We start from the raw sequence: 24,125 nt of genomic DNA on the forward strand, positions 1-24,125 counted from the left end.
TGAACTCATGACCCCGAGATCAAGAGTCACATGCTCTGGGGCACCTGGGTGGCACAGTCGGCTGAGCATCCAACTTCGGCTCAGGTCGTGATCTTGGGGTCCATGAGTTCGAGCCCCACATCGGGCTCACTGATGTCAGCCTGTCAGTGCACAGCCCACTTCAGATCCTTGGCCCTGCTCTCTCTGCCTCTCTCCTGCTTGTGCTCTTCCCCAAATAAATATTAAAAAAAAAAAAAAAAAAGAGTTGTATGCTCTGCTGAGCCAGACAGGCATCCAGAAGTTTCTGTTGTTCAAGCCACCCAATCTCTGGTACTTTGTTATGGCGGTCTGAGCAAACTAACACAAAAACCTCCAACTTTCTCTACATATACATACATATGTATTTATATACATGTACTTACATATCTCAGAAAATTAGGATCATACTCATTTTCTAGCCTGCTAATGATTAACAATATGTTGTAAAATGTTCTTATGTCTGCATTTTTTACAAGGTGATTTTTAATAACTGCCTAATACATTCATGACTTAATCTTCTGCTATGCGACTTTAACATTTTTAAACTTTTTACTGCTATAAATAATAAGGTGATGACTATCTTCTATCTCTGATTAATTCCCTAGGATTACTATTCAAGGACTTAATAGGTTAAATAGTATGCATACTTGGAGGCTTTTAATATTTATCACCAAATTACATTTGAGTATGTTTTTTAGTTTTTTCTTTTAATGTTTTTTTAAAAAATTTTTAATGTTTATTTATTTTTGAGAGAGAGAGAGAACACGAGCAGGTAGAGAGAGAGAGGGAGAGAGAGAGGAGAAACAGAATCTGAAGCAGGCTTCAGGCTGTGAGCTGTCAGCAAAGAGCCTGACATGGGGTTCAAATTCATGAACGGTGAGATCATGACCTGAGCCGAAGTCGGACGCTTAACCAACTGAGCCAGCCACCCAGGTGCCCCTTAATATTTTTTTTTAAAGTTTTTATTTATTTATTTACTTATTTATTTATTTTGAGGGGGACAGAGAGTATGAGCAGGGGAGGGGTAGAGAGTATGAGCAGGGGAGGGGCAGAGAAAGAGCGAGAATCCCAAGCAGGATCCACTCTGTATGTCAGGACAGAGCCCGATGCAGGGCCCAAACTTACCTCACAAACTTCAAGATTATGACCTAAGCTGAAGTCAGAAGCTTAAATGACTGAGCACCCAGGCGCCCCCCCCCTCTCTTTTTTTTTTAATGTAAACTCCACACCCGACATCAGGCTTGAACTCATGACTCTGAGATCAAGTGTCACATGCTCTACCAACTGAGCCAGCCAGGTGCCCCACATTTGAGAATGTTTGTACCAATTTATACTCCTACCAAAAATCATGACCTGAGCTGAAATCAAGAGTCAGATCATTCACCAACTGAGTCACCCAGGTGTCCCCATTTTCCTGTCTTTAAAATAAATATCAGTTTGTTAAGCATCTGACTTAGGCTCATGTCATTATCTCGTGGTTCATGAGTCCGAGCCCTGAGTCAGGCTCTGTGCTGACAGCTCAGAGCCTGGAGCCTGCTTCAGATTCTGTGTCTCCCTCTCTCCCTGTCCCTCCCCTACTCACGCTCTGTCTCTGTCTTTCAAAAATAAACATTGAAAAAAATAAAAATAGGGGCATCTGGGTGGCTCAGTTGGTTAAGTGCTGACTTCGGCTCAGGTCACGATCTCGTGGTCCGTGAGTTCGAGGCCCGCTTCGGGCTTTGTGCTGACAGCTCAGAGCCTGGAGCCTGTTTCAGATTCTGTGTCTCCCTCTTTCTCTCTCCTCCCCTGCTCATGCTCTGTCTCTCTCTTCTCAAAAATAAATAAACGTTAAAAAAAATAATAAAAAAAAGTGTAAAGTATAACAAAGTGTCTGTGTATGTACCATGAAAATTTTAAAAAGTGAAACATTGAGAATACTGTTGAAGTCCTTTTTGTATCCTTCCTTGATTACTTCTCTCCACTTTATCACTTCAGGAGAGATTTTTAATTTTTTTTTTAAGATTTTTTTTTCTTTTTTTTATTTTTATTTTTTTAATTTTTTTTTTCAACATTTATTTATTTTTGGGACAGAGAGAGACAGAGCATGAACGGGGGAGGGGCAGAGAGAGAGGGAGACACAGAATTGGAAACAGGCTCCAGGCTCTGAGCCATCAGCCCAGAGCCTGACGCGGGGCTCGAACTCACGGACCGCGAGATCGTGACCTGGCTGAAGTCGGACGCTTAACCGACTGCGCCACCCAGGCGCCCCAAGATTTTTTTTTCTTAATGTTTATTTATTTTTGAGAGAGCAAGAGAGCAGGGGAGGGGCAGAGAGAGAGGGAGACACAGAATCCAAAGCAGGCTTCAGGCTCTGAGCTGTCAGCACAGAGCCCGACGCGAGGCTTGAACTCACAAACCTCGAGATCATGATCTGAGCTGAAGTTGGATGCTCAACAAACTGAGCCATCCAGGCGCCCCAAGATTTTGTATTTTAATGTCACAGTTTATTTATTCCAAAACAGTACGTTGTATTTGGGGCATGTTTTAAAACTTTACAACAGTGGGTGTTATTGTCTAGTATTCTTTTGTAACCTGAATTTTCATTCACAAATCCTTGTCAAGTTCATCCATGCTGGATGTCCTAGTCCCTTCTTTTTTGCTGCTGTATAGTGTCCCCTTGTGTGAATGTACCACAATTTATTAACCCAGTCTCCTTCCCCCCCCCCCAGTATTTGTCATTAAAATAATTAGTGATGGGCATTCATATGTGTGTAAACATGTTTCCTTGAGTGCATGTATGAGGGTTCCCTACGATATGTTCACAGAGTCGTTTGGTTATGTTTATGTATCTCCATCTTTGCTAGGGGTTGTCAAATATTCCTATATATTCTCCAAAATGGTTGTACCAGTGGACACTTACACTAGCAGTATTTGAGGGTTTAATTTGCTCCCTGTCCTTTCCAGTTATGGAGACTGTCAAGACTTAAAATTTTTCTGATCTGATGGGTGGTAACAGTACTTTAAAAAACTTATTTTGAAATAGTCTGACTTACAGAACATTGCAAAAACTAGTATAGAGAATTCATATATACCTTTTACCCAGCTTTCCCTAATGTTAACAAATAACATAACCATAGCACAATTACAAAACCAAGGAATTAATATCAGTACAATGTTATTAACTACTAAACTATGACCTTATTCAGATTTCACCGATTCTTCCCCCTATGTCATTGTTCTGCTCCAGATCTCATGCAGGATCCTCTTTACATTTAATTGTTGTGTCTCCATAGTCTCTTTCCATCTGTGACAGTTCCTCAGTTTTTCCTTGTCTTTCATGACCTTGAGGACTCTTGCCTTTCATGATTTTTGAGGAGTACCAGTTGTTTCATAGAATGTCTCTCAAATTGGGTTTATCTGATGTTCTATGATTCAATGGAGGCTAAAATGATACCTTCATTCTAGATTAAAATGGTTGAAAGGATAATGTGCTTACTTAAGAAGAACCCTGTCTTCTGTGGGCAGGGTTGCATTTACTGCAGATGATGCCGTTTTGGAGCAGGGGGCCTGGACTCATGTGAGGGGACCTCATAAGTCCCCTCACAAGGGCTTCAAGAATCCCTACTGTCCAGAGGAGGTAAAGTGCTACCTGCAACCTGGCACAGTCAGAGCTAGAGACTTGAGGCAAGCGCATGGCCAAGATTGTAGAAGACAGTGAATACAACATTCAGTTTTGTTTTTGTTTTTTTGGAGGGCGGTGAGGGTTGTGTAGTAATTTCTCTCTTTTCCTTAGGTCTTTGGTAAATGATTTGTTTAAAGTTATAACCTGATTTTATTTTTATCTTTAAGGTTTTTTTAAAATGTTTATTTTTGAGAGACAGAGAGAGAGAGAGATAGAGAGAGGCAGAGAGAGAGAGGGAGACACAGAATCTGAAGCAGGCTCCAGGCTCCGAGCTGTTAGCACAGAGTGCGACTTGGGGCTCAAACTCACAAACAGCAAGATCATGACCTGAGCCGCAGTAGGATGCTTAACGGACTCAGCTACCCAGGCGCCCCTACCCTGATTTTAGACGTGCTTTGCAGGATCAAGAGAGAGGGTCTTATCCATGGTTGGGTGCAGGCTATAGGGAGAAGAGGAAAAGTAGTTAGAAAATGGTAAAAGGTGGCTGCAGAGAAGTGGAAGTCAGTCCAGTGCCAGAGTTTGGCTGAGGTACAAGCATGTTACACATAACATGTAAGCATTCCCGGGATTCCCAGAAATACTTTGGAAGACAAACATGAAAATAAGAACATTAACTGTCACACAGGTTGGGGGCTGGAATGGTTCATTACTGTCCTAGACCAAGATCGATCACCATTTTCTTTCTTTTCTTTTCTTTTTTTTTTTTTTTTTTTTTTTTTTTTAAGTAATCTCTATACTCAACCTGGGGCTCAAATGCACAACTCCAAGATCAAGAGTCACACGCTCTACTGACTGAGCCAGCCAGGTGCCCCAACACCATTTTTTTTTGTGAAGCATTCCTATCCTCCCTTCCCTTTGTAGGGAAGTCACACAGCTACTCGGTAGATATAATGTAGTACGGGCCTCCAAGAATCTTTTATTTGTTCTCATCTCACCTTGTATTTTTATTTTGTAGTCCTGGCGTCTGATTCCAAAAATGTCTGTGGAATTAATAAATGCCTATAGTGGGCTATGCAATATTTCAGGTGGGAATCCAAATCATCATGTAAGATGTGTGATACCAGCTATAGCTTTTGCCTTCCTTCCCATCCAAGCAGACAGCAGGTTTCAGGTTCATTGTCATAGGACAGGATGTCACAGGGAGAATATGCTGTGGGGAAAGGTTCATCTATAGTAAGAGGTTCATCTATAGTAAGTTATACTATGTGTCTCTGAATCAAATCTGGTGTGATATGAGGTAGAGCCTCTGAGGAAAAGCAAAATAGTGGTCTTGGGTAATCTAATTGGACTTGGGCACAAAAAATGTAAAATGTTCTGTAACGTAATTTCATCAGCCTGATTTTGTACACCACTTGGTATGGTCTTTTGGATGGTTTCAATTCTCAAAATGGAACCCTGGAGCTTCTTTTTGTTACGTTTCCTTGCTGGTAAATTCTGTCAGTTTGTTTTCTTCCAGTCGGTACTCCTGAACTGTTTCGTTTTTCCCTGCCTGGGAACTCATCTTTGCTACTGAGAACCCCTGGGCTAAACCATCAGCTGCTCCTGCTCGTGCAGCCTGACTAAAGGGAGAGGCATGTTTCCAGCGAGTAAGGGATAAAAAAAGATGTGCAACTGAGTAGGGTTCCTTGGTGACTGGTCTCCTGGACTCGGGTGTTTCCATTTCCGCTACTTCAGGAAACACGTCCTCCTCCCCAGACGGGAAGGTGTGAGCTGGGGACGGGAGTGTATGCAGAGATGCTTCACGATCTGCTGGCTTGGCTGCTCCCACCGCAGCGCCCTCGGGGATCCCTCAGGAAGTTGCCCGAGCCCCCTCCTGCCTCTGGCCGCCTCCACTTGCGATGAAGGCCTCCTTGGCATGGCTCCCGTATTTTATGCGGTATCTTCCCTTGTGCTTGCCGCCTGCGTTTCAGGCTGCGGTTTCTTCTTCAATTTGATCACGTTTTCATTCTCTCAGGATTTCTTAGTTTCAGATCCACCTAAACTCTTCCCTTCTTGTTTCAAGTTTGGCAATGTAGCTTCCGGTTCTTAAAAAAAAAGTGTGTCATTTTCCAGGTTTGGTGCAGGGGTAGGGGTAAGGAGGATCACAGACACTTAACCCACCGGAGGCACATGTCAGGGCACCCTGCAGTGTTTATTAGATAGTCAACAGGTCTTCATGATTACCTCAAACTACTGCAGTGAATGCCTGGAAACCAGGTAGGTAGAGAATTTCCAAGAGATATTATAAGGCTGACGGGGGGGGGGGGGGGACTCCTGTTGGCAATATACTCTATTAAGATTGGATTATTAAAATGTTTTTTTGTCTGTCTACTTACGTAAGAGGGAACTGCTTAGCGGTACAGAGAACTGGAAAGAAACAGTAACAGTACCTAACATCAGCTGTGAGCCCTCTGCACATCACATTTCAACATCACAGCCACTCTTTGAGGTAGCTACTATTTTTATCCTCATTTTGCAGCTGTGGGATTGAGACACAGATTAAATAACTCACTTATGGTTGCACATCTAGTCCAAGAGCAAGTTAGCAGTACGGGCTGGGTGTACCCCAGAGCCCCCGGTGTAACTGCTATGCCATGACGCGTGCCACAATGTCGACCCTCAGGAGTTTGTAGTTACAAGGTTCAAGCGTCAATAGTACTGTTTTGTCTGGTAAAGGTTTGAAACAAGGAAAGTGCTGTCACTTCGAGGTAACAAACGGGTATGACGAACTAGTAGTTTGGACATACAGTCCGGACTTTGCTGTTTTCGACTCTCCCTACTTCCCCCCCCATCCCCTGACAGGACTATCAAAAACTTGTTAGTCACCCTTGACTCCTCTCTTTTTCCCACACAGTTCATCAGCAAATCTTGGTTATCACTTTAAAATTAAATCTCCACCCCTCTTACATCTCCATTGTATCTGGGATCCAGAGTGAGGGTGTCAGAATCAAGAAGCGCCCGCCATGATTTCTGCTGCCCCTGAATCCCAGGAAGCTTAAGAGCCAACACCACAATGCTGCTCCAGAGAAATGCTCATCTTGCCAATACCCTGCCTGCCAGCAGAAGATGGGCCAAAGCAGAGCAGGAAATTACCCTCTACCTCCCTTTTGCTTCCCAAATCTTTTCCTCCTGTGAACCCCCATACTTCCCTTTTGGCATGTATAGGAATCGGATAGGAATCAGCTTCCTTTGAAACCTTCTTGAGTGTCTAACTACATTACTAGTTCAAAGAGGGACTGTATTCCTATTTTTTTCCTATCCCCCAATACTACCTAAATGCTGTCATTGTAGTATAAAACTGCCATTGGAAAAAAAGACCCTTTCTAGATAAAAAACTTGAACCTAACAGAGTTTCAGCATAAGTGTCTCAGTGACACAGCCAAGGTGGAGTATAGACCATTTCTACCTAATCAGCTGGACACTTTAAAGTGTCTGGAAGGTGTTTTTGTGAAACACACATACACACACACGTGTGTGTATGTGTGTGTGTCCCCCCTCCCTCTCTCTATATGTATACATTTTTTTTTTTAATTTTTTTTTTTCAACGTTTATTTATTTTTGGGACAGAGAGAGACAGAGCATGAACGGGGGAGGGGCAGAGAGAGAGGGAGACACAGAATCGGAAACAGGCTCCAGGCTCTGAGCCATCAGCCCAGAGCCCGACGCGGGGCTCGAACTCACGGACCGCGAGATCGTGACCTGGCTGAAGTCGGACGCTTAACCGACTGCGCCACCCAGGCGGCCCTGTATACATTTTTTAAGTAGGCTCTATGCCCAACATGGGCTAAAGTTTACAACCTTGGGATCAAGAGTCACAGTTATCTACCAACTAAGCCAGCCAGGAGCCTCTGTAGTAATATCTTTTTTAAAACACTTTTTAAAGCACTGGATTGTGAGCAGAATCACTAAGCCATTTATGCTTGTAAATGACAAATGTCACTTCTAGCATGGAGTATGGCTCAAAACCGTTTTTGTTTTAATCCCTGGGAGACTACTACCCTTTTCTTCACTGCTATACTCATTAACTAGGTATTGGAGCTGATTCTCACCTATATTTTGGAAGTTGATGATTTAGACCATGACAAAAGTGAATTAAAATCCATCCATCTTCATTTAGATCTAGGGAGTTTTCCAACTGTGAACACTTTGAGACAATCCTCAAATGTTCTATGTAAGTGTATCCAGCTTTCAGGAAAATATCTATTTTGGAGGTTTGCAAATCTATACAAGTTCGCTGACTTCTAGGTCACAACTGTATTTACATATTACAGAATACGCTGATCAGCCAAAAGAGAAAAAGATACATGTGACATTAAATGCCACACTATAAATCAAGATAACTAAATTGTTAAACAGTAATGCTCTTACAAAGAGATAAGGAAATACTGTTTCATTCTATATTATTCTATTTGATGGTTTCTATGGCTGTGAACTGCAACACTTCCTCTTTCACAGTATTAGCCATTCTACTGGCTTCTAAAACAAAAAGTCCTGATTTTTCCATCAGTACCGCAAGGAATACAAACAAGGAAACAACTAGAATCAAAAAAGGAACGTTTCATGGTCACATGGTTTTAATTTCTTGTGACTTGTGGAAACACCTTGGGAGTTTGATGGTTTTATTCCCTCTGATGGGAATTTACAAGCTTAACAACATCTGAGTTGTTGTGACTGCAGGGCATGGTCCTAAACCCAAGGATGGACTCAAACAATCTTCAAGCGACTGGAAGTAAAATATACAGTACAGAGCGTCCGTAAAAGTGAACTGTAAAATTGTCTTTATATCTAGACTTTCTGCCACTGAAAACAAATGGTGAAGAGAGATATAAGCTCTCAGAAATCAGTTAGGGGCTTACTCAAGTACAAGGAACTCCTCAAGTTCGGGAAGTGGAACTGGAAGGCTTCTCTTGCGGCACAGCAAGTCACACCTCTGTGTTCTCTGTCACAACCCCCCGTGTCTGGTGTACAGTTTACCAGCTACAGTTTTTTAAAAAGCCTTTTCAACAGGAAGAAGACTCGTCACACAGCCTTTCCTTTGTATAAGAGGTGGGAGCACCTCGCTAGGTCCACTGAGGTACCGTGTGCAGAAACGTTACATTATTGGTTCAGTCCACCTGGTTACCTCATTTTTCTTCCCTGGCAACTTTCCACTCTTCCTAATGTACTACAGATTTAGAAAACTAGAAACAAAGTAAGTTAAGGAGTGCTAGGCACAGACTCAGTTGTAAGAAAAGCCAGCAAAAACACAGTTCTAGAAAAATACGGGTCTGGGGCCATTTAAAGAAGGGGAAATAATTTATGACAACCCTAAATTACCAAGGAAAACGCAAAATGCCTTAATATATTCGAAGGAAGTACAAGAGTGTATGACCCATTTAATACTTTCACCAAAATAAATAAAACAACTGTCAGTTCTTTTTGAGATAAGCTTCAGTTATCTGGAATATTTATTTTACAGGATGTATTCTCTTCCCTGGGAGTGCCAGAAAATTGGGAGGCATTAAAATAAGAGCTCCTTAATCTTCACGAAGAGAAAGGATAACACAGGCTTAATGGAAGAAATAGGATTTTGAATTTCCCACCTATTTTATAAATTATAAAGCATCCTGAGCTGTAAAACGTACACATCACTTAACGGTAATGTTGCATGGCTGCTTGTTAAATTTGACGTGCTGATTTAAAGTGACCTGAAACTTCTGAATCTTGTCACATTCAACGTAAATGTTCCAGAGTCTCCTCTAGAAATATGGATCATCTTGACAACACCACCCCCCCATCATGTTAGAGCAAACACTAAAACTATGGTTTAAACTTTTTAAAACATATAATGAGATTATATAATTAAGACAACTTGGGACAAGATTCACGTTTGATAAAAGAGAACAGTACTTTTCTCCAATCACACTATGCCACACAGATTTCTTGCCCTTAACTATTTGAAAGGTTTGCAAAAAGCCAAATGCTCCAATAATGAATGGTAATAAATACACAATAAAACATACGGTCATAAAAAAGGTTCTGAAAATTTAAGAACAGGTACAACCTTGACTTTTGATTATCAACAGTCTTTTCAGGTCAACAGAATCCTCTATGGCTTTTTTGTAAAGGGCTAGTTAAAAATTCTACTTCCCTAACCTACTTCTACCAATCTATAGCTCAAAATCACAGGGCTTCCTTGTAATATTTACTACTACAGTTTCAATTCTGTTTTGGAAGTGAAACTTCTGCAAGTCTAACATTCATGACTAATATATTGCATTATTAAAATGAGTAACACACTTCAGGAGCTGAAGTGTGCAGCATATTTGCATTTCAAAAACACCCACAAAGTAACATAGATATTGAAAATCTTTATTGTTTCATCATCAAAAGTTTTCTTTCCGTAGAAGAATGGCAATGCGGTATCAGTGCATGTTCTATGGCAAATTCACAGCTCAAAGAACTAGCCTAGAGATCAGACAGCACTATGTCAAGCTCGTGTGCAAGACGAGAGACACGATGCTGCCAAACGCAACCAGGACACAGAAATATGCGGCTGCTAGAGAAAGAGTCTATGGCCAAGTGAATAGAATAGTCGCAGTGCACTGCACTGATATTCTAGAACAGAAAACGGGAACGGCCAGAGAGTGTACTTCCTGCAAAAAAAAAATCAAGTAGATCCCACGCACTGAGTTCCCAACTATATGGCCAGCTAATTCATGCACGCCTGTACCATCCCCTTTAGGGCTACATCACTGTAACACTGCAAGCCGTCTTGAGCCTGCTGTAGAGGCGGGACAGCCTCACTCTGCTTCCCATCTCACAGCTAGAGTCACCACCTGGGCCTGGCAATAAAACCTGTGGACTTTAGGCATCTTTAGTAAATCTTTAGTAAAAAGCTGAACAAACCCAAAATGGGTTCCCATTTTCTTCAGAAATAAATTTTATATAAAAGCTGTCATGATCACTCAGTTTTGTCTGAAGGCAAAACAATTTTTATGTAAGTATAGTGAAAAATCACACAAATATCCCAACAAAATACTGTCGGACCAACTTGAACATCTTCGTTACTAGCTCTTGCAAAAGGTACTGATAATTGTTGAGATGCAAATGACCACAACGATTTGATCATGCCTGGTTACTGGGAACTTTTTGGTCAGGTCTTCTGTGTCTGAAGCTGCTATACAGCTGGATTTGGCTACCTTGCATTAATTCACACAATAAGTGCCATTTAAAAGGAAACAGCAGATCTATCATGATGAAATAAAAATAAAAAAAGTTGAGAGGTATACAGGAAACTTGTCTTAAATATTTTTAAATTACATATGATATAACCTTAGAGAGTAAGAACTACAATTACCATGGTCTAAATCTTAAATTGTTAATGCATGACTTATGTGCAAGACTAACAAGTCACTTGTTAATCATGTCAAGGCCTTGCGGGGCAGGGCACTCAGCATGTAGAGCATAGCAAGTACTTTCCAGGTGAGATCAACACCTCTAATTTAAAGTGTTATCAAACTATATTTGGAAAGTTAATTTACTTAATATATACAACGTAGAAAATAAGTTAAAAGGAGGAAGCAGGGAAAGGTTTTCTGGTCTAAATGATGCACACTACAACTTTTCCTTATCAGTAGTATGTTCCACTTCACCCACAGTAAAATATGAAAAATAGAAGATCAAACATTTCACTTATAAATAGAAAGAGGATTAAAAAAATGGAATTTCAACATCATTTCTTCCCATAACGCAACTCACTCTATCTATAATAGACAAATAAAAACCATCTCAAAAATCTGGTTTTACACGCTTACCTTTGAGTTTAACAATAAATTCCTCTAACGACTGAGAAGAAAAGCACTCCTTTGTGGCAATTCCGTAAAATAATTTTCAATCCACAAAACACCTGCTTACTGGCAAAACCAGCAACCTTTACGGAGGGCATGGGCATTAATACTTGGCCCCTCTGAGGTATAAATGCAGCTATATGCGTACTGAGTGTACAGTCTATAAGGTATGCCAATGGTCTGCATAAAATTGGGAGTGATGTCATCCTGACTGATTGAAAACTTTTTTTTTTAACTTTTTGCAATGGAGGTTAAATAATTTTAAGACAAAAGATGTCCTTTAGCCCAGTAATAGCCAGCAGAAATCTAATTCCTAACCAATGCAAATGGTTATTACATTTTAAAAATGCTTAACATTGCATGTTGATTAAAAAAAAAATAACTAAACAGGGACACATAAATACTCAAATTCAGCAGGACACCACAGAAAGCATACTAGAGATAAGTGTGAAATCAGTCAAGCTTTTCCAAAAGAGAAAATCCTTTTAATCCTTCAGCAAGTCTCTGTGAAAATAGTATGCTTACAATAAAAGTGAGAGGGGAGCACTGAGAACACCCCCAAGAGGCTTGCTGTGCCACTCAGCATCCCTGCCCCATCTCCTGTGCGCGCGGATGGCCGACAAATGACAAGAAGTCCATTTGACAATAGTTCAGTAGTTCCTTCACCACTGCTGCCAGCTGAAGTCATCATTGCTTCCAAAGACCAAGAAAAAGCCCAGGATAGTTGCAAATATGACTGTGTTTCCTGTGAGAACAAGTGCACAAGCTCCCCACTCAATCTAGAGAAATAAGACAGATAAACACTTAAGTTAACAGATGTAGGAAAAACAGAAAGAAAATGAAAAGCAAATCTAGATTCTAGTTCTATGCCAATCATGATATAAAAACAAGCAAGATCTGTGATAGTAACTTCCACTCTATTCAACACTTAACGGTCCTTCTATATTGCTGTTTTTAATTTGCTTCCTTTAAAAAGACAGGAAGTCATGAAAATGATCATTATTCAAAAGTTAGACTTCTGGATTCTGAGGAGGCAGCAGAGACTTCTACAACTTAATGCTCATGAAGAAATTTGCTCCAACTCTTCTTCAGTGAATCTAAAATCTTATCTAGACAGCAGATTAAATTTAAAGTACCGGAAACGAAAACACACCCATGTACATTCTTTTAAAGGAGGAGGGGGAGTAATCGCCCCCTCCATGTGGAAGGGTGGTCAGTCCCTGGCATCTCTAAGTCCCCAGAGATGGGGGAGTGAATCTGACTGGTGAGTCTGGGAGGAAAGACCAGGTATACAGAGCTCAGGCCCTTCTCCTCTTTCACACTTTCCCATGCAAAGAACACACTATCTCCTCAGGCCTTTAAACAGTTACAGAGGGCGGCCTGTGGTTGTTAAGCACTGGGTGAGAGGATGTGCCCACTTCTGAGAGTGAAGAACTGGTAAGCCAACTGTTGCCGCAGACCCCAGCCATGCTCTTCAGTATCATTCTTCCTCTTTTTTTAAAAGTAGGGTTCACACCCAGCGTGGCGCCTAATGTGGGGCCTGACTCATGACCCTGAGATCAACACCTGAGCTGAGATCAAGAGTTGGGACGCTTACCCGACCGAGACACCCAGGCGGCCTTCTCCAATATCATTTTTATCAGTTAACAACAAAAGTAAGATTATCTCTATCCTTTTTCCTGAGACAATTTTAACCTAGTCTGATGTAAAATCGTTCATAGAAAAATATATACACTTACCAGATGTGCTCTGGCAAATACAATAGGGAGCCCAAAAGCTGAGACAACAATGCCTGTTGTAAGAAATATGGCAAGTTCCTTACAAGCATTACTCATAGCATCTGTATCATCCACTAATCTTCTTGCTATGCAGTATGGAATAGGTGAAAGGATGTAAAAAAACAGAACAAAGAGAGGCCAGTATTGGCTAGAAAAAAAAAATAAGTTAATGTAGTTTTTGCTATCTATGTCATTTTCCTACACATAACATACGCTTTTAAAAAATAAAGACCAAAGAAATATTGCAAGGTTCAAAACAAGACATAGTTTAAAAATAAACAATAACCTGAACACTGAAAATAGTAATAATTAGAATCATAGTATTCCTAAAGTGAATTATGACACAATGATTAAATATTCCTTATGTTAAAAAAATGCTTTATAAATTACAGCAGTTGGAATCAAGGCCCAAAATTATTTTTCTTATTTTAGGCTATAAATAAAGAGGCATATGGAAAATATAAATAGTAACAGTAATTTTTAAAATTCAAGATTCATGCCCTTGACTTCTTGATGAATGACAGCCTTCTCAGGGTAAAGCTGGAACATCCCTAAACTCTCGTTAGGTCACTATGAACTCCCAAAATACTGAAATAAAAATGTAGAAAATGAGCTGAAAGTAATATTGAAGACTTTAAGTTAGAATATAGAAAATAGATGGCTTTGAATCAACAGTCTAGCTATTGTACTGTGCCAGTGTAATTTCCTGGTTTGGATAATACAACTACAGTTATGTACGACAGCCACTGGGGGAAGCCTGTGTGAAGGATACAGGGGACCTCTCTGTACTATTTTGTTGCAACTTCTTGATAATACATAATCATTTCAACATAAAAAGTCAATTAAAAAAAAAAAAAGCACAAAAAGTGAAAACTCCAAGCTGCCCATGTCTCCCTACTTTCTCTCTCTTGCTCTCCTAACAACCTTCTTGTGGATCCTTTCATATTTCCACACGGATAAATTTTAACAATATGAATCATTGCACTTTTTCATTTAACAATGTATCTTGAACACCTTTATATATCAGCACTCACAGCTCTTGGCTCCTCCTCATTGTTTTTAAGATTGCCTACTATTTCCATTGATGGACATATTATAATCTAACCATTTCTCTTTTGACAGGCCTTTAGGATACTTCCAGGTTTTTTTGTTATTACAGACAAGATTGTCATGAACATCCATACTCTCCCCTCACTACACATACCTTTGTAAACATCTGCCAGGAGACCTGTATGAGAAATTCTAAGTGGAAGGGCTAGTTCAAGGAATATATAGACTTCAAGAGCTACAAGGAAACTGGCTTCCAAGATGACAGACTACATGAAGCTATACCTCTCCCTTCTCATACACGACAGTGCCTGTTTGCCCCAGCTTTTACCTTCACCAAAGGATTTCATTTAATTTTGAGAGAGGCTGAGTATATTTTCATGCGCTTATTAGTAACAGGCAGTTCTTTTTTCATATTTATTGTTGATTTTTCTATATAGTTTTATTTTTCTTACTAATCTATCCTATTAATTTTTAAAAGTTCTTTCTATCCTATGGAAAATAATTGCTTACATGACTTTATTTTCTTAGTCAACTGTCTCTCGACCCTGCTTCTGGTATTTTTTTGCTGAAAAGATATTTTAAATTTTCTTGTCTTTAATTTTATTAAGAGATGCTCAAAACTGAGCAGAAGTGCAATAACCAAAAAGTGATTTTTGCACTTTTAAAAAGATTTGTCCTTGGTAAATGAACATTTCTTAGGATTACTTCTACAGTAGAAGCTTTCATTTAAAAAAAAATTTAAAGCTTTAAAAGTAGAAAAAATTTACCCTAAAACACTAAAAAAGACAAAAATTTTACATACTTGTATATTGGAAGGGCACATCCAAGCATCAAAAACATCAGCCCAATTGCTCCTCCAAAGGATAAACTAATCAAAGCTGCAAAGTAAATAAAGAATCAAATACACATATTAATTATATTAAATTAATATTATTTTTATTAATATTAATATTAGCAATCTGAACATTACCTGTGATCCCAGAAGCAAAAAGCAAAACACAAAAAACGAATGCATTAAAAGTGATTTATCTTCAAAGGTGCCTGGGTGGCTCAGTTGGTTAAGCATCCTCGGATCATGATCTCATGGTTTATGAGATCGAGCTCCACGTGGGCTGGATTCTCTCCCTCTGCCCCTCCCCCACTCATGCTCCTGTGCGCATGCACACTCTCTCGAAATAAACACTAAAAAAAAAGTGAGTTATTTTCAAAAGTGTAAGTTATCCATAGTTTCAAAATAAGTTTTTTGGGGTCATCTTCAAAGCAACATAAAGCAACACTGATTTTCAAGGCCCTGACCTATTGTGGGCACACCACCACATTCCCTCATTACTGTCTCCATTTCTTCTTTCTTTTCTTTTTTTAAATTTATTTTTGAGAGAAAGAGAGACAGAGCGTAAGCAGGGAAGGAGCAGAGAGAGAGGGAGACAAAATCTGAAGCAGGCTCCAGGCTCTGAGCTGTCAGCAGAGAGCCGGACGCAGGGTCTCAAACCCGCGAACCATGAGATCATGACCTGAGCCGAAGTCGAATGCTTAACAGCCTGCCACCCAGGTGCCCCACTGTCTCCAATTCTAATGAATATCCTAGCCTCCCAGATCAATGCTCTTCCAGTCATTAGTGTTATATTTACTCCACAGATCATTACAGTTTGAAAAACAGGATGTGGAGAAACTCTGCTTTCTCAGCTTTACTAGACTTTAGAAACCTTATCAAATGGGAAAGTCTCTCATGATCAGCTCCTGCTTCTTGCACATGCACCCTCACTGTGCTCAAAACTAGTAAGAAAAAAGTATCCAAGGATACTCGTAGTTAATAATTTTAGTCAACTAATTTTGGTCTACCCATGTGTCTGGAGGCACTTGACACCATAACACTGTTTCCACTGTATTTCAAAGACTACCTGCAGAATCCTTTGGGAGGTTTCCTAAAAATGCCAATTTGTGGGCCAGAGCCCAGGACTCTGAAATTTTATCAAGCACCCTGAAGATTTCCTAAGAAAATGAAAGCTTGAAAATAACTGTCTGAAAAAGGTGGAATGTCAGGGGTTTTCTTAATCAGTTTGCCAAGCGAATCCTAAACATGAGTTCATGTTATATCCTTTAATGTCCTCTACATATCTTTATAAAACAGTTAATCTGTGTTACCTTACATGGTTTCAAAAGTTACTCAGATGGCTTCTTATCCTCCAAAGTTGACTCACAAAGACTGGGATGGGGGTGAGAGGACGCGAGAGCTGCTGTCGGTTGAGCAGCCGGTATGTACCTGGTGCTTTAAATATCTGATTTCATCCTCTCCACAGTTTTATAAATTTGCAATTACTCACTCTTACAGATCAAGTCAGAGAAATTTCAGGGGAGTATTTAGTTATTATTATTTTTTAATGTTTATTTATTTAGTTTGAGAGAGAGAGCACGCGCAAGCAGGGAAGGGGCAGAGAGAGAGAGAGAGAGAGAGAGAGAGAGAATCCCAGGCAGATTTTGCACTGTCAGTGCACAGCTCGACGCAGGGCTCAACCCCATGAACACGAGATCATGACTTCAGCCAAAATCAAGAGTTGGACACTTAGCCAACTGAGCCATCCAGGAACCCCTAGTTTTAGTTTTTAAAAAATGTTATCATGGGGGTGTCTGGGTGGCTCAGTCGATTGAGTGAGTGACTTCGGCTCAGGTCATGATGTGGCAGTGTGTGAGTTTGAGCCCTGCGTCGGGCCCTGTGCTGACAGCTCGGAGCCTGGAGCCTGCTTCAGATTCTGTCTCCCTCTTTCTGTCCCTCCCCTGCTCATGCTCTGTCTCTCTCTCTCAAAGATAAATAAAAACCCTAAAAAAATTTTTAAAAATGTTACATAGTTTACAAAACTATAGCTGGGTTTCCTCCCCTAATTTCCTACATGTTACAAAATGTGCAGGATAATGGGTACAAGCCTTCTTTGGTATCACTTTTTAAGATATCACAAGCTACAGACACATTCTATAGGTGAAACACAGTTTCTAAAATTAAACACACACACACACACACAAAGCGATGTGTTTTATAACTTTTTTTTTACCATATATTAGTGAGTAGAAACAACTTTCTTGAATAGGCAGTTTATTAGTGGCTTAGAATTAAGCAAAGATATAAATGATCAATTTATTTTGAGTTCTATATAACCTATATTTCTGCAACTGCACTGGCTAAAAGAATAACTTAGGCGTTTTTTGTTTTTAATGCAGTCTATTAACCTTAACAGAAACATTAAAATCCAAAAGAGTTGTAGAAGGCCTAAAAGTTACCAGGACAAAAGCTAACATATATAAACCAAAATTAACAGTAAAGGGGTTAAATGCTGCCCAGTACTACTGACAGCTTTCTCTGAATTAAAATGGTAATAATTGGGGTGCCTGGGTGGCTCAGTCAGTTAAGCGTCTGGCTCTTGATTTCAGCTCATGTTTTGTGAGACTGAGCCCCATGTCAGTTCTGCGCTGACAGTGCAGAGAGCCTGCTTGAGACTCTCTCTCCCTTTCTCTTTCTCAAAATAAATAAATAAACATTAAAAAATAAATAAATAAATAAAATGGTCATAATCAAGGACATCCACTTACATGGTAGGTCGGCAGATTTAGTTTTCCCTTAGATCACCGATGCAGGTCATGTAAAACCTGAACATATTTACTTAGTCCATAATACCATTATATTTTCAATTACAGAAAAAAGAAAAGAAAAAAACCTGCACTTTTATTTTATAGCAAGTGAGGAACCTCAAATTTACAATGGAGTGAAATGTAAACTGTGAGGAAAATATTGAGTTTGTCATTTGTTTTGTTCAATTCAAAATAGGTCCTCAAAATCTGGCCCTGCTTACTCTCCTGACACACTCACACCAGGCTATTAGCCCTTGTACTCTGCACGTCAATGACACTGGCCTTTCCTCTCCTGGCAATCAGCAGGCTCCTTCCCCCACAGGGCCCTTGTACCTATTGTCCTTCTACCTCAGATACGTTTTCATTCATTCATTTCATTCAAGAAATATTTACTGCAAACCAACTATGTAACAGGTGCTGGAGATTATTTATGTAAATAAACCAGACAAGGCCCTTCCACACTCATGAAGCTTGTATTCTGGTTCCATCCCCTTCCTCTTTCTTCCAAGTGAACTCGTCTATGTCCTTAAGATCTCAGCTCAATCGTTTCTTTCTCGGTGAAGTTATTCCAAACCTCCTGACTTGACCAATTCCCCTTATCATATTCATTCATTCATTCATTCATTCATTCAACAAATATCTACTGAGCACCTAACATGTGTCACACACTGTTCTTGATACTAGAGATAAGGCAATGAAAAAAAAAAAAATCAAAGCTCTTGCTCCATGAAGCTTACATTCTAACAGGAGAACAAAATGGTAAAAAACCAAAAGTAAGCAAATGAATGTCAAGTGCTATGAAAGAAACCAGGTAGAGTAAGAAGGTGGAGCGCTTTTCGAGACACAGTGGCCTGGAAAGGCATCGCTGATGAGGTGACATCTGAGCAGAGATTTGTATGAACGGAGGAACTGAATCATGAGGATTTCTGGGGGGAGCGTTCCAGGCAGAGCGCCATGCATGTGCAGAGGCTCTCTTGCCCTGTACACATCCCCTTTGCTCAGTTATCACAGCTATAATTTTATATCAATTTGTATCTGTCTTTCCTTGCAAGCTGTTAGCGCCACCACAGCAGGGAAAGAGTTTTTCTGTTGTTGATGCTCACACCCCAGCTCTCAACACTGAATAATAAATATTTGTAGAATGCATAAAAGGAAACCAGGGGGAAAAAAAGAGAGAAAAGGACAAAAGGGAAGAGGAGGGGAAGATCACACCAGAGTAAAAACAGCACATAACTGAAAGTCAGAAGACAATGGGTCCCTAGACCCTACTAGCCATTTACTGCCTACATAATAATATCTGAATGTCAGTTCTTTCTTCTATGAGAACTGGATTAGATCTAAAATGCAAATAATTCTCAGAACACTAAAGATATTTGTTATAAGGCATGCTAAAAAAGTAAAAACCATCTCCATTTTTAAATAAATTTTAATTCCAGTATAATTAACATACAGGGTCACATGAGTTTCAGGGAACCATCTCCACTTTTTCAATGTAGTTGCCCAACAGCTAAATTCACCACTATAAATACTATATAGTAACAACTTATTTATCCAGAATATAATTTAGAATCCTGGAGGAAACAAGGGTCACTAAAGAGACAAAGCAGATGTCACAAAGCCCATACACTAAATCTACCATTCTTTATAAATAGACCCTTAGGCTCCTATTCAGCTGACATTGATTTATTCATTTTTGTGATTCAACTGTTGTGTGTGAATTTCAGCAGAATAAAAAAAGAATTTTAAGAGTCATATATGTTCATTTATAGTATTTTTTCAATAGCAATTCATATAGCCAGAACAAAATTAAGTGAAAAGTAACTTTCCCCACCCAGAAATGATCACTGTTACATGCAACCTGTGACATAAAATTTTCTAAGTTTGAAGATCTTGTTTCTCATATTGAAACAAATGAGAAAGAGGAGGCAGAACTGCACATAAGCAAGATCTGCCCTCTGACAAGAGAAAGGAGACTGAAAAAAAATTGAAATCAGGCAGAAAAACCTCAAAAAGCATACTGGTTTATGGTAATCTTGGCCAAAAGGCAAGTAGCTTTACTACTTGATGGTCTCTGGGGGGTAACTCTTTTATGACAAAGAACAATTATTTATGTTCTTATCAAAAAAGGAAGTCTAAATTTTTTTGAGTACACTCTTAGAAAGTTAATGAAAGATTTCTTTTAAATAAATAGAAAATGAAAACAAGGTAAGATTCGAGTATCAAAAAATTTCATGTGACATCTCACTGCCCAGTCATACTGGCTATAATAAAACAAAAACAATGGGGTTAAATAAATTGCTCAAAAGTGTTCTCAAAACTTGTGAAGTTTCTCCAATCTTATGAAATCAGCAACTAGGCTGATTTATACATAAATTTCATCATTTGTGTATAAATGGATGCCCCAGATGACACATCAATAAGGAAAGAATTTATACTGTAAATGAGTGATGAAACATTTGGAGGGCAAAACTTAGGTGAGTCTAGTTTCTACTCCCAAAGCCTCTAGGCTAGGGATGATGGAACAGTCCAATTATTTAAACCCTCTTGAGACAGGGTGCTGATACTGTGATTACAAAGAAATTAGAGTAGCAGGGACCAGTTCCCTAACCTGGGAGTTGCTAGAAAAATCTAATACATAACCGAATAATATGGCTTAAGAAATCGGAGCGCCTGGGTGGCGCCGTCGGTTAAGCGTCCGACTTCAGCCAGGTCACGATCTCGCGGTCCGTGGGTTCAAGCCCCGCGTCAGGCTCTGGGCTGATGGCTCAGAGCCTGGAGCCTGTTTCCGATTCTGTGTCTCCCGCTCTCTCTGCCCCTCCCCCGTTCATGCTCTGTCTCTCTCAGTCCCAAAAATAAATAAACGTTGAAGAAAAAAAAAAAAGTAATGGTCTCCAATGATAGCAACACTCCTGCTTAATATAAAGATAGCCCAACAGAAAGAAAATATCCTGATAAACAATCATAACAATCAAAAAATCTTATTGAAACCAAAAGTGTAAGTACAATTCCATCTGTGGCACTTTCACCTGATTAATATTTTCCTAGATTCGGAGAAGGAAATTACAGTTATTTTCCTACAACAGAGACTCCCTACGTTTATGACACTGAGGAAATGGGGAAGAACTAGGAAACTGGCCACATCCTTAAAACCACAGCATTCTACCCTAAATGCCTTTCCATACAAGGATTCAAAAAGGTCTATTACAGTTCAAAAAACAGATCGAAAAATTATCTTTGTTGCTCAAATTACCAAGTTTTATATCGGAAATGAAATGTTCTCAGACATTAAAAATACACCAGAAAGAGTAAGAATGTGACTCTGGGAAAGCAGTTCAATAAAAGTTGTCCTGAAGGAAATAAATTATGCAGAAAAAAAACACTATCAAAGTTCTTCATTTCCTGCATGCCTGCCCCTTCTACAATTCGCAGGTCAGGAAACCAACGTAATTCGTGGTCAAAAAGTTGAAAACATTGTCAATGGTATTTCTAATCACACTGACAAAATTACCAAACAACTGGAAAGATTGCAACCTTCCTTATTTCTAAAGGAAATATACGAATAAACCAGTAATTTTCCATGAAGTTTTAAACTATTTTATTAAAAAAAAAAAAACCAACTGAAACTTTGAAATGTAAAAGCCTCAACGTGCAACTTGTGGAGAACAGGAGCACCTCGGGGTCGCTCATACGGTCTAACACTATCGGAAAAACAAAACACAATCAAAACGCATCAGCTTTTGGAGTCTGTGAAGCTTCGAGCACAGGTCCTGAGAGTGGATATGCTGCCCAAGGCTCCGGAAAGAACCGTCCCCAAGTCCTTCCAAGGCTTTCCGGAGGGACTCGGTTCGGCTCAGCACCCCAAGATCGCACTTGTGCCTTTAAGCGGCAAATGACACTGATTTCACGTAACTGGCATCTCTAGCGGCCTCATCCCCCTCAAAACCACTCTCCGCTCGCCTCTCTCGCGGATGCAAACTCCTGCAAAACGTGTGGGATGGCCCGAGGCGCTGCGGGACTCTCGCAGACCGCGGACCACTTCATTCTTGGTACGGGGGCCGATGGGTGGGACAGAGGCTGCCGAGATCAGCAGAAAGCGGGCGCCGACGGTGAAGCCGCCGCGCCCGCCGGCCTTTCCCGGAGGGCGCCGCGCCCAGCTCTGCTACGAGGCTGCGAGGGCGGAGGCGGGGGTCCAGGGGCCGGGGGGCGGCCGCCAGCGCGGGGACCCCGCGGCGCGCGCCGGGGCCGGGAAGGCGGCAGGCGGGGGCCGCGTGGGACCCCCTCCCCCCCCTCGGGCAGCCACCCAGACCTCCGGCGCCCTGCGCCCCAGGCCCACCTTTGATGCCGGCCATGGCGGTGACGTCGCTCCTGGCTCCAGGATCTGAGGCGGCGGCGGCGGCGGCGGCGGCGGTAGCGGCGGCCGGGAGATCCGAGACGCGCGACGGCGGCGGCGGCGGCGGCGGCTGCCAGACAACACCCGGAAGTGCACGACGCAGCACTTCCGCCGGCAACTCGCGCCCGCGCGGGGGCGCGGGGGGCGCGCCGGGCTGGGGGCGGTCGGGCATGCAGCCACCTTCCCTGCTTTGCCGCCGTGCGGCTCGCCGCGGTCGCCGGCGTTCAGTCCTCGCCTCGGTTCCATGCCCATATTCCCCTCAGGCTCGGGGGAGCTCCACTCCGAAGCCTTCGTCGCGGATTCCGCAGCCTCCCAGATTCTTGGAGGATAAAAGAGCGGGAGTAGCCGCCGTGCTTTGGGAGGCATGGGGGGATGTCCTTGGAGGATCATCATTTAAATGTGATCTTTAAAGCGCACCCTTTTCTCTCTTCTCCCTTGCTTTGCAGTAGGAGAAATAAGGCTAGTTGAACGTCTGCACTTGGCTCCCCAATTTGCGACACAACTAGGGTTCTGATGAGACCCACCTCCAGAGATTAGGAGCAGCAGGACCCACTACAAACAAATACAAATTTAAATACAAATCCGATCTCTTGGGAGTCTGTGAGAATCGCTGTTTTTGTTTTTAGTAGTAGCAGGGCTAGAGGAAAAAGGAGAAAGCAGAGGTACAAATACATTTATTTAAGTCATCCTACAAATGTATTGAACGTTTACTATGTGTGGGGAACAGGGCTAGGGCCTGCGGTGAGCAAACCTGGATGCGGTTTCTGTCCTGAAGGAGCTTGCAGTTTGTAGAGAGACACAGCCCCCCTGCCCCCCCCCCCCCCGCAAAAGGTAAAATTGGGACTGATAATTGCTAGGAAGAAGGGTAGATAGTCCTTTGAAAGCCTTTATTTAGATAAGAGAGATTTCCCCAAGGGAGGGACAAGGGAAGTATGAACGGGTGCATAACTAGAAGACAAAAGGGAAAACCCGTTATGGGGAAGGGAAAATATGTTGGGGTGCAGGTTGGGGGAGTGGTTGGATGGTGAACTTGGGAGGCAAACTGGGCCCCAGGAGCCTGGTCTGTTGGAGAGAGGACAGAAGGCCAGTGGGACTGCTCTGTGTCAGAGTAGGACAGCAGCATCCTATATTAGATTTCCCCCCCTTTCCTGAGCAGTAAGAATCTTTCGAAAGTTTTTTTTTTTTTAAATGTTTATTTACTTTTTAGAGAGACAGAGTGTGAGCGGGGGAGGGGCAAAGAGAGAGGCACAGAATCTGAAGCAGGATCCAGGCTCTGAGCTGCCAGCACAGAGCCCGATGGGGGCTTGAACCAGGGGCCCATGAGATCGTGACCTGAACCGAAGTCAGATGCTTAACGGACAGCCACCCAGGCGCCCCTTTTGACGAGTTTTTAAAAGTTACAGGTGGAGGTGCTTGACATAAAATTTGAATTTTTCAATCTTTTCAGTCACTGGAGTAAGAAAAAGTGGCATGTACAACTTTGTTGAGTGAATGGTTAAAGAGATTTTTCCAAAATGCTTTAAGATGAGAGGTACTGGGAGCTAAAGGTATTGCCCTACCCTGATTCTCTCCATTACTTTCAGGGTTGAATTACAATTTTTAAAAAAAGAGGTCACTTGAGGCTTAATGCCCCCCAATAAATCTATAGATACCTTATGGAGCAGTAGAATTCTTTTCTATTCAAGTTAGTGCAAACAATTCTGGTGTTTTCTGTATCCAGAAGAGTTTCCATTTAAGGATTGTAGCACACTTAAACATATGCTATGGACATGTTGCTGTTCAGACAGTCTGTGAACCACCAG

The 24,125-nt window shown here is 41.2% G+C and overlaps 1 protein-coding gene across 1 annotated transcript; it reads right to left on the reverse strand.

Moving 5' to 3' along the window:
* Positions 1 to 9,463: 9,463 nt before the first annotated feature.
* Positions 9,464 to 22,396, reverse strand: LEPROTL1 (leptin receptor overlapping transcript like 1). Its single transcript, XM_047091676.1, has 4 exons — positions 22,267 to 22,396; positions 15,118 to 15,193; positions 13,227 to 13,413; positions 9,464 to 12,266 (listed from the first exon to the last, which is right to left on the reverse strand). The coding sequence occupies exons 1-4, from the start codon at positions 22,280 to 22,282 to the stop codon at positions 12,150 to 12,152; spliced, it is 396 nt and encodes a 131-aa protein (XP_046947632.1). The 5' UTR covers positions 22,283 to 22,396; the 3' UTR covers positions 9,464 to 12,149.
* Between the last annotated feature and the right edge of the window lie 1,729 nt (positions 22,397 to 24,125).

Source organism: Lynx rufus, unplaced genomic scaffold (assembly GCF_022079265.1).
Source record: "Lynx rufus isolate CCGP_SWC_20201006 ecotype Redwood Valley unplaced genomic scaffold, mLynRuf1.p SCAF_3, whole genome shotgun sequence".
Lineage (NCBI taxonomy): Eukaryota > Metazoa > Chordata > Mammalia > Carnivora > Felidae > Lynx > Lynx rufus.